This window comes from Erigeron canadensis, chromosome 3 (assembly GCF_010389155.1).
Source record: "Erigeron canadensis isolate Cc75 chromosome 3, C_canadensis_v1, whole genome shotgun sequence".
Taxonomy (NCBI): Eukaryota; Viridiplantae; Streptophyta; class Magnoliopsida; order Asterales; family Asteraceae; genus Erigeron; species Erigeron canadensis.
In genome coordinates this window covers 38,438,829-38,448,959 of record NC_057763.1, presented here as the reverse complement: position 1 = coordinate 38,448,959, position 10,131 = coordinate 38,438,829, and the positions used below count along the sequence as shown (strand labels likewise).

The following is a 10,131-nucleotide window of genomic DNA, read 5'->3' as shown; positions in this document are numbered from 1 at the left end:
CTGCTACGACCCTACGACTCTACGAGTGAACCAATATTACAAATGCTAAAGACAACACACACACACCTTCAAATGTTTTATTTATATATAATTATCTAAGTGCCTGTCACACTTTCTCGATCGATCATCATATAAATCAAAATTAATTTGCAAGAATATATAATTCTGCTAAAGAAATTTCTAAGTTAGCTTAGCTAATTAGCTGTTATCAATTGCAGTAGTACTTTGACAGATTTAATCATGCAGAGATATGTATACATTTTACTGACTGAAAGTCAACCTAGTATTCATCAGTAGAAATTTATTAATTATATTACATTTGATCATATTATTTTAACCTATATATCTATGTTCTGTTGGAAAGAAATTAAGCCCGCAAGTTAATTTGATGTTGTAATCGAGACGGCTCTGTTCATGTTCTGGGGAAACTGCAACGGCACTAGCTAGCTAGCTTCGTGAACATTGTCACATATATAGATGTAGTCCAAATCTTGCAGAATACTACTGAGGTTATGGTTTTTTCACTTAATATGTTAGCTCATAAGAACAAATATATGCTTTAATTTGCCTTGGGCCGACTCCTTAACCATTTTGGCTCTGATCTTGTAACTGTGCTTGGCCCGCCCACTAGCATCTTGCTAGAGCTAATGCTTTAATACGTACAATTACAATTACAATGTAATTGTTCAAAAATGAAATTATGCCTTTTTACAATTTTATTTATGAAATTTTACCTAAAAACCTTAGAAGAATCAATATATCATCCTTGTAGCGCTATAATACCCGAAGTCATGCTACTAACATTGTTCACTTGTTATGTATACCGCGCCGTTCCAAATAAATATGTACCCCATAGGAATTAAGATCCTCTCACAGTATTCAATTCGATCTGCAGTTCAAAGAAAAAAAAAAAAAAATCCTCCCAGAGAGTAAATAACATGGTGCCTATTATGTTATTATTAATTAGTTGTTAGTGAGCCGGTTATCATGATTAAATATTTTGATTGATTCACTTTGACACACTTAATGGATTTCAACTTCAGGATCTCAATTCTATTTATATATGGAATAGATTTCTGAAAAAGCGTAACGTTCACTAGTTCGCGTGATTGATGGTCGTCTTGTATGTAAACACAACGACCAAAAGTGATATAAGTCTATGCACGAAAGACAAAGTTTATGCGTATATATTCAAACACGTCATGTATGTGTCGCGATATATGGAAACATGGGGATAGGACAACAGATTAGTCACCCATTGAAGGCATATTTAAACGTAGCCGGCTGAAGAACAAGTCTTACAAACAAAAGAACTAATTTACTTCCCCCTTCTAATTGATAAATTATTAGATCACTCATTTTCTACAATATATAATTAATGGAGTCCATAATAACTATATGTCACCAAGATCAGCCAAATGATTCAATGGCAGAAGCTGATGATCAACCTGATCTGCAAGATGGGCGATCCTATGAGTGCATATATTGCAAGCATGGGTTCACCACTGCACAAGCCTTGGGTGGACATATGAATATCCACCGGAAAGATAGAGCCAAGAGAGATTCTAGTTCTTCAAACGTTGACAAGATTGGCCCTAGACTCTACCGGCCATGTTTGATCACGAGTTGCATCCACAGCCATCATCAAGAGGGACAACCTCATGAGTTTATGTTAGGATCAAGGCCTACAATGGATCACCAATACCCTAATGGATCAATCACAATTAGGCCTTCACGAGATGATCAGATAAGCTTGAGCTTGAGCTTACAGTTTGGTCATCAGTCACCTAATCAAGAAGAAACCATCCGAGGGGGATATGAAGAGGATGAACTCGATTTGGAGCTTCGTCTAGGGAATTATATGTAGATAATCTTTGTGGTGCAAATTTAATCACCAAAAAGATTGTAAGTTTTTGTATAATTGGTTTTGAATATGTTTCTTTTTTGATTTCATATATATGTCGATCTATTTAATCAAAATAAGGGAATTAGAGTTTAATCAAATTAGCAGGCACATTTGTTAGAGTAAGGGTTGTTTCATCTTCTTGAAAAATCTGAGCTTCAAAAATAAGAGTTTCATCGACTAGTTAGTGAGATTGTCCGTCCTTGTGTTACAACTGATGTTCCTAATTACTTTAATTTTAAATTTTGTGTGTATATATATTGAGGTAAACAAGATTTTGATTCCCTATAGCTACATGTTACCACAGGGTGTGAAAGCATATTAATTAGTTACTGAAAACATATTAGAAAAGGTGTATGTATATCATCTATCGTCGTAATGTATCTGTACAAACTGATCGAAACAGGTCCTAACATATGGTAGCCTCAGATCCTTCCTCAATTTCCTAACATATATATAATTAGGTTGTGCACAGCTCAGATACAGAAAAAGAGGTAGTCACTCGAAATTGCATATATGGTGATAGTCAAAACTTATTATGGGCGGAGCTAAGTATATCCACTCAGTAGAATCTGCTTATCAACATTTTCTCCATATGTAATTTATAGAAAATTTCCATGTAAACTTGTACGTATTCGAACAATCGAACCTATGATATTATCCATATAGCCTAGATTGGTAAACTTGTTTTGTATCCGTTATAAATATTTTCGTTTAGGTCTTTAAACAATAGCACCAGTGGTCTAGTGGTAGAATAGTACCCTGCCACGGTACAGACCCGGGTTCGATTCCCGGCTGGTGCAATTTCTTTTTACTTTTTTTTTCTATAAATTTATTACGGAGTACTTTTTTTTTTGAGGTCAGTTTTGATTCGACTAAACATATATTTTCACCTGCTAACTCAAATATAATATAAACAATACTCCAATATTAAAAATATTTAAACTTGCAACACCTTAATAATATTATTAACCTTGACAACCCCTCGTACAACCTGAGCTCAATACTAGATTTGTAAGCTCTAGTTACATTGAAGACAAACAAATATATGGAGAATAGCTACAATAAACTTGGCGGTTAGATACAAATTCTTTCAAGTAATTAGTGGACTAAAATGGCATAGCCAGATTTACCAAAGGCATATGCGTCTTAAGTCACTTTAATAAGAAGAACCACCATGACAAATATACATGTCATTAAAAGCATTACGAGCCATGTGAAGCATGAAGTCTTGGAACTCTCGGAGTATATAGACATTGCCTGTGTATTGGCTCGTCCGGTACTTGCTAAGCTATGTTCAATAGCTTCCTCTGTTGAATCAAGAATCTGCACTCAAATTTCAGTAAAGTCAGGCCAACCCACAATATATATTTATCCAAAGATACTAAATTATGTAGTAACTAATTCAATAATTGATTTAACTTTTTTCAAGAAGAAAAAAAGGAGACCAGGTTAGGGGGTTCAAATGTTCAATGCATTTGTATACACTTTGACGGCATTTGACCCTTTTGCCAGTTCGACTTGCGTGTTTCCTCTAGTTGAATATTTTAGCTTGACCCATTGAATATAGAACAGAATACAGATCGACCTTTTTGTGGGTAAACAGGTCAACAATGTGTCAATGTCACTTTTATGAACTATGGACCATAAAACTTGAAGACAGTTTAAGAATAGAATGTACTCTGGAGACTTACTTTTTCAGTGTTTTTTATGGATTGGTTCATCATGAGAGTACTCTCTTTGAGCTGTCGTGCCAACCCTACCATTTCATCAGTCAAATCTTCTTGGAGCTTCCTGTTTAAGTCCATCAGTTAACCTCCGCGAGAATACACACACACATATATAATATTGATAGTGATAGTGATAGATTGATAGTGATGAAAGAACTTTCATCAAACGTGACTTGCAAAAATATGCACAAAAATTGGTCAGCTATCAGCACTCAAAAGGCATCCAATTGGGATTTAAGATATGCATTTTGGACCTAAATAAGTTGCTTAAATCATCATATTATAGTCTAAAATTTCCTTTCTGAAACAATTTGATAGATATTAGACCCAATGAATCCTTTGAAACATAAACAATAGGAACCTGGGTGGATTCATATTAATAAACAAAATAAAAAACAAAAAAAAGTTCCTGAAACAGAGATCTCCCAAAAGCCAGAAGTCTAAAACTCAATTTAATAATGAAACTACATCCTAAAAGCCTTATTTCAATAAAAGACTTCCTAATTAAACTTAGATCCCTAACTTGTCCAACAAGAATTAAATTAAATTATTTTAAACTAAAAAGACTAGTTAGTAAAAGCCACACTTAAACCCCCTTACTTTGTGATTCATATCATATTCAAGGGAATTTATAACTTTGACTAATAGTTAAACACAACGGATCAACTATATGCCAAGCCAAAGATACAAATACTCAGTTACGTATCATAATCACTCCATCAACCCTTTTCCTATGTCATTCTCCACCTTTTGTCCCAGAATAAACATCAAAAAAATTCTATTGTATTTATTGTAGAAAAAGGTAAGCATTCAGCCATACAAATGCAAGCATAAAGTACCTGTGCTTTGTAATATGTTCCTGAGCTGCAGCATCCAACTTGATCTGAGCTGAATCGGTTGCATCAGCGGTGCTTTTGCCTCTATCTTCAACATTTGATGGAGGCCTGTTGAATCGCGATTAAACAACAACGATATACATAACTTTATAACACCAAAATTAAGATGATCAAAAAATCTACTCACACAATTCTTCTTCTCAACCCTTGAGAAGGGGAGACGCTTTCCTCTTCACCTTTTATCGTCTTTTGGTTGACAGAAGTGTCGGCAGAGAGTAGCTCATTAAATTCTACATTGTTCAACTAACAAATAAAAAATAAACCAATGTCAAATTAATTATAGAAAAATATTCACTTGTGGATTATATAACAAAGCCCAGAAAAGTGTTAATATATCATTAATACGATCACATGAAACATTCTTCTTTACATTCTCGGTGAGTGACCAAACTTAGTTGAGAAACTAAAAAAAAAAGCTCCTTTTGATAATGAACAACGAAAAGACACCTGATGGGTTATTGGGGCAATATATGTCTATCTACCATTACTAAAAAAAATGGCCCGCTTACAAAGCATGAAAACTTAAGGACAAAAAAAATTAAAAAATAGGAACACACGCACCGTAGGGGAAGCCAAGTTGGCAGCAATCGCTTCAATCTTGTCAGAGTAATCACTCAATGCAGCTTTCGAGATTCTACAGAAAAACATTATCAAATTATAATCTTGTCATACTGAATAGTAGAAACGAGGATGAGGTCAGATATTTCTTTCCAGCGGATCCAAAACTAAAATAACAAGGTTTGTATATATAAAAAAAATCAGGTTCTTGACGAATATTATGCTAAAACTACACTTAAATTCAAAACAAATAGTATTATAATTTTATTCAGTTTGGTCAATTGATCGCGCTCATAACTAGCTACCTCAGTCATTGATTCCAGAAAAGTACAAAATCCATATAAAGAGAGACGAGGAAATCAGACCTTGGTAATCCGTCTGATGTTCGCTCTGCAGCAAGCTGCTCTAACTGCTCTCTTAGAGTGCCAACATACTACAAAAGTAACACGTGGCATAGGCATGATCAGGCATCAACACATGAATGTAATACTTCAAAGCTAATTGGCCCGATTCACATACACTTTTTAACTTTCATCAGCACATTAACATAATTGTACTCAAAAGCGGATAACTAAGCGGTTCAAACAGTATGATATATAACAAAAGATACGGTAGAAGATGATAACGACGTACATGAATAAGTTTAGGTTGATGTTGCTGATGAGGGGCAGCTGCTAGCAATCGTCTCAAATTTATTTCAGTTTTACTCAGTCCCATCTTTCTCACTAGAAAAAAGATATCATATCAAATAAATAAAAAACCTAATAATACATTGGATGCACATTTGAATTGTAATTGCCGGATAATATTAATTAATACTGAGACAGACAGAGAAATGATAATAATAACAATTAGGGAATTATTTTATTATATAAGTAGATGAACGCACCGTTTGATGTTGAAGTAGAACGGTACACAATTGTTTGTTGTTTAGATTGTCGGTCGGATCGCCAGGAACAAAGAAAGAAAGCGTGTTTGTTAATTGATGATCACGGATTCGCCTGATTTCATTATTCACTTTTTCTGTCTTCTGTCTGTTAATTTCATAAATTAGGGGGGAGGGGTGGTGTTTGGATACGGAAAAAACAAAGAGGCTGTCAGCCCCAATATATAGGGAGGTTAAGATAATTAATCCTACGGCTTTCATATTCTACTAGATTATTGTCCCGCGTAATACGCGAGTAAATATAGTTCTATACTTACATACATCAAAAATATAATTTTTTTAACGTAATAATTAATGAATTAAAATATTTAATATCACTTTATTAACATTTGATTTTTTGATATTGAAAATTTCACAAACATTTATTGTATTGTTCATTAAGTCTTACTGATTCAATAAATTATTCAATGCTAAAAGTTATTGCTTATCTATGTCATCACAAATATCTCGACGTCATTCGGATTTTCATGTCATGAAAATTTTGACACATGACACATTCTTTCGATAGTGCCAAGACATACAACCTTCTAAATTGAGTTGCAAGGTTGCCACCATTAAGCCAATGATCATTCCAGAATGTTTTCTTATTTTCACTCCTTCTTTAATAACATTTTAAGGGGTTAGCAATCGAGTGTGCCTCAAGGAATGAGGAACATATATTTGTCCAAACTCAGAAACATGAATCACATGGATGATTTTAAACCTCATGGTATCCAAGTTTTGAACCATATGTCATATTCATGATACATAAGCATGGATGGAGTCCGACTCCAACTTGTTACAATGTAATCTTTTTTAATGGTATATTTGTATTTTTTTTCCTACAAAATATTAATAAATAAAGAATACATACAAACGTTGACTTTCTTGTCATAAGCCTATTATTTGAAAGAACATCACTTGGTTGGAAACTGATGTGACTAATTTATACCCATTACCCACATCATTATTGGCCATTTTAGTAGATGTTTTAAGTCGTTTTTGTATGCATTTGGCGCGTTTATGGTGTTTGTTAGTGTTTTCAGGTTCTGAACAAGTTACGCGTTCATTTGGTACATTTTCGGTTTATTATTGGCCAGGAAATACGTTATGGTAATGAAAGTCGATTTGAATGGACGAGGCGGCAGAGCTTAGCAAGTAATCGAGACCGAAACAAGTTGGTCCTGTACAAGCTCTGGACTGCGCCGCAGTAGGGAGGCACAAGCCCACTGCGCCGCAGTCCTGATCCACAGAAATAAATGGAAAAACCCCCACTGCGCCGCAGTGGGGGTGGCAACAGAAAGACTGCGCCGCAGTTTGTTGAAGAAGAAAAGAGGCCGTGGAATCATACTGCGCCGCAGTGGTGATCACGCGAACCACTGCGCCGCAGTCAGCCGAAGTCAAAGTCGACCAACACCTCACTGCGCCGCAATGAGGAGAAGTCAAGCCCCACTGCGCCGCAGTGGGTGCACGGGAGAACAGATCCTGACTTGTTTCTGCATCAGATTTTGAAGGGGTATAAATAGGAAACCCTAACTCAAAAATTATTGATTCAAACTCTTTCTAGGAGCTGCTCTATCAGGATTCTTCCTTCTCCAATCAAGTGTTTCACTTAGGCGGATTCATCGAAGATATTACGAACACCCATCTAGATCGTATCTACATTATTGTCTTGCAATTTATTTTCTTCAAACAATTGGTACATCATGTTTCATTTCTATTTCATTGATTATTGTGAATTGATCATGAGTGGCTAACTGTTTAATCATCCACCTTGATGAAACTAGACGGATAATGTGATTGCAATATTTTTAATTCAAAAGGGTTTGTTTAATTATCGTTGTTCCGTGATCTTGATGATTTTAATTCTTTTCATTTAATTAATTTCGATATTGGTTGCATATGAATCTTCGTTGGTGGTACCAGTTGAATGTGTATGTGATTTTAAAACGGTTACTTGTCTATAAGTAATTATCACTAGTTCATGGTATGATAGTGAATATCATTTTAAGAAAGGATTAATTTTGTCAACGTGATTGATATCGGTTGGTGGTACCACGTTATTGTCACATAGGTTCAATTGGTAATTTAATAGTCAATAAAACTGATTGTTAGGAGAATTGTCCTGGTCTTGGTGGTACCGGCTTGGGTAATTCGACTAGTAGTTAGGTGATTCGATAATTTGTTCACGGTTGGTGGTACCACGTGAATAGTTTAATCTTGTCACGATTGTCTTTTAAATTCTAGAGAATTTGTTCTTCATCAAATGCAATCACGTTTGAAGTCAAGGGAAGTCAAGGTGGATGACTTTTAATTATATCATCTGAACTTTTCTTTTTAATTTATGCAATAATTTTGCAAACCAATTTATTAATTGTCAAGCGGAATTTCAAAGCAACACCTGTTTTCCAAACCATTTTGCAAGCAACTATTCATTTCACAATCCCTGAGAACGAGCTCAGACTTACCTCTTAACTATATTACAAATGATCGGGTTCACTGCCCGTGAGTGCGTAGTAGTGAGTTCTTTGGTAGTTTTAGTTTATAAATTTAAAGCTCGATTTTGCACATCAGAAACATTAGTCTTGAGATAAACCTCTCTATTGGTAGAGTAAAAATTTTGAAATATTTGATTTTTAATAGAATAGGGGAAAAAATGTTTTTTTTTTTTTGGGTAAATGTACACTACATTGATAATATAGTTGTATGTAAAAACGTTATATTTTTTTCAAGTTCTTTTATAACAGTAATCACAATAGTCATGCATATTTACAAGCTAAATCATACATCATTAATTTCGATAATTTATTTTACTTTGTTAAAAAGAGCGCAACTTCTCCGTCACTACATGCTCCAAAATTGCTGATCAATGTTAAAAGTTGATGTTCCCAAAGTTTTCACTCACCTAAGCTAAAATTGGTCTTCTCAACACTGTCGTTGATAATTTGACTAACCTGGACATTAGATATCAGGTGTTACGACATTACTAATATTCAATTTTACTTTATTATGGTTTGAAATATAGCTTACTATTTTTATTAGTAAAAAATTAATCTGTATATTTTAAATGAAACATATCTTAGATATTTCAACTAAAATATGCTTTGTTATATATATATATATATAATATTAACTATTATTCTATTGGATAAGATATAAGATAAAGAGTATTATTTTATTATTATCTTTAAAAATATATTAAAGAGAAATCTTAATTCATTTTTGAAGAAGTATGGATCATTATATGAATTTTAACTTTTTATTTACATCTATTAGATGAAATAATGATGATGATTTATACCTTATTTAACCCTTTGATTTAATTTTATTTTATTAAATTTAAGTTATTATTACTTCCTTATATAAGTTGTAGACATTAATAATTAATGTTTTTAATGATATAATTATGAGAACTAATATTTTTGTATTTAAATCATTTTTTTATTTTTAAAATTAATTTTTAATGTTATATCAATAAAAAAAATAATTTAATGTAATACGTTTCTATTAAGTTATATTTTGTATAGGATTTTTATCATACAATGAATAAAATTTGGTTATAAGGATTTTTGTATAAGATTTTTATCATATAACGTTTTTATTAGATCAATGTTTTAAAAAGTGGATCGGAGTCAAACCGGCCTTCTTAATAAAAAAACTAAAAAACAAATATAGATTTTATAGTAAGCTATCACAATTATATATCAGAAAAATAGTTTTATGAAAATTGCAATGATATTATATATAATTTTAAGTTTGATTAACACAACATGCGATATATAATTTGATAATTAATTTGCTAAGTAATTTTAGTGTATAACTAAATTATCCGGATGAATGAAAGATATTCAAAGAAACGAAAACCTTATTTAGCGAGACCTCTAATAAATGTTGTATCCAATTTTCAAAACTGTGGTTAAATAACGCACAAATATATATGAGAAACAATGGCTAAGGTTTGTTACAAAAGCGAACTTTATGTCTAAAAACGAACTGTCTGATAACTGTTAACCAGAATTTAATCGAATACTAAAATAACTTCATGTTTTCTAGTTGTTTAATTCTTACCTGGTTAAATATTTGTCAACTTATGATATTTTCAAATTTTAACATGTCATT

General features: G+C 32.9%; 2 protein-coding genes and 1 non-coding gene across 3 annotated transcripts; 2 read left to right on the top strand and 1 right to left on the bottom strand.

Annotated features, from left to right (window-relative positions):
• Nucleotides 1–1,426: 1,426 nt before the first annotated feature.
• On the top strand, nt 1,427–1,867 carry LOC122592084 (zinc finger protein 8-like). The gene has a single exon (XM_043764291.1). The coding sequence runs from the start codon at nt 1,427–1,429 to the stop codon at nt 1,865–1,867; it is 441 nt and encodes a 146-aa protein (XP_043620226.1).
• Nucleotides 1,868–2,635: 768 nt separating this feature from the next.
• TRNAG-GCC lies at nt 2,636–2,706 on the top strand. Its single transcript has one exon. It is a non-coding gene; the product is annotated as a tRNA-Gly (tRNA).
• Nucleotides 2,707–2,831: 125 nt separating this feature from the next.
• Nucleotides 2,832–6,154, bottom strand: LOC122593634. The gene is made up of 8 exons (XM_043766061.1): nt 5,977–6,154; nt 5,721–5,812; nt 5,453–5,520; nt 5,091–5,163; nt 4,657–4,772; nt 4,473–4,577; nt 3,598–3,697; nt 2,832–3,229 (listed from the first exon to the last, which is right to left on the bottom strand). The coding sequence occupies exons 2-8, from the start codon at nt 5,802–5,804 to the stop codon at nt 3,053–3,055; spliced, it is 723 nt and encodes a 240-aa protein (XP_043621996.1). The 5' UTR covers nt 5,805–5,812; nt 5,977–6,154; the 3' UTR covers nt 2,832–3,052.
• Between the last annotated feature and the right edge of the window lie 3,977 nt (nt 6,155–10,131).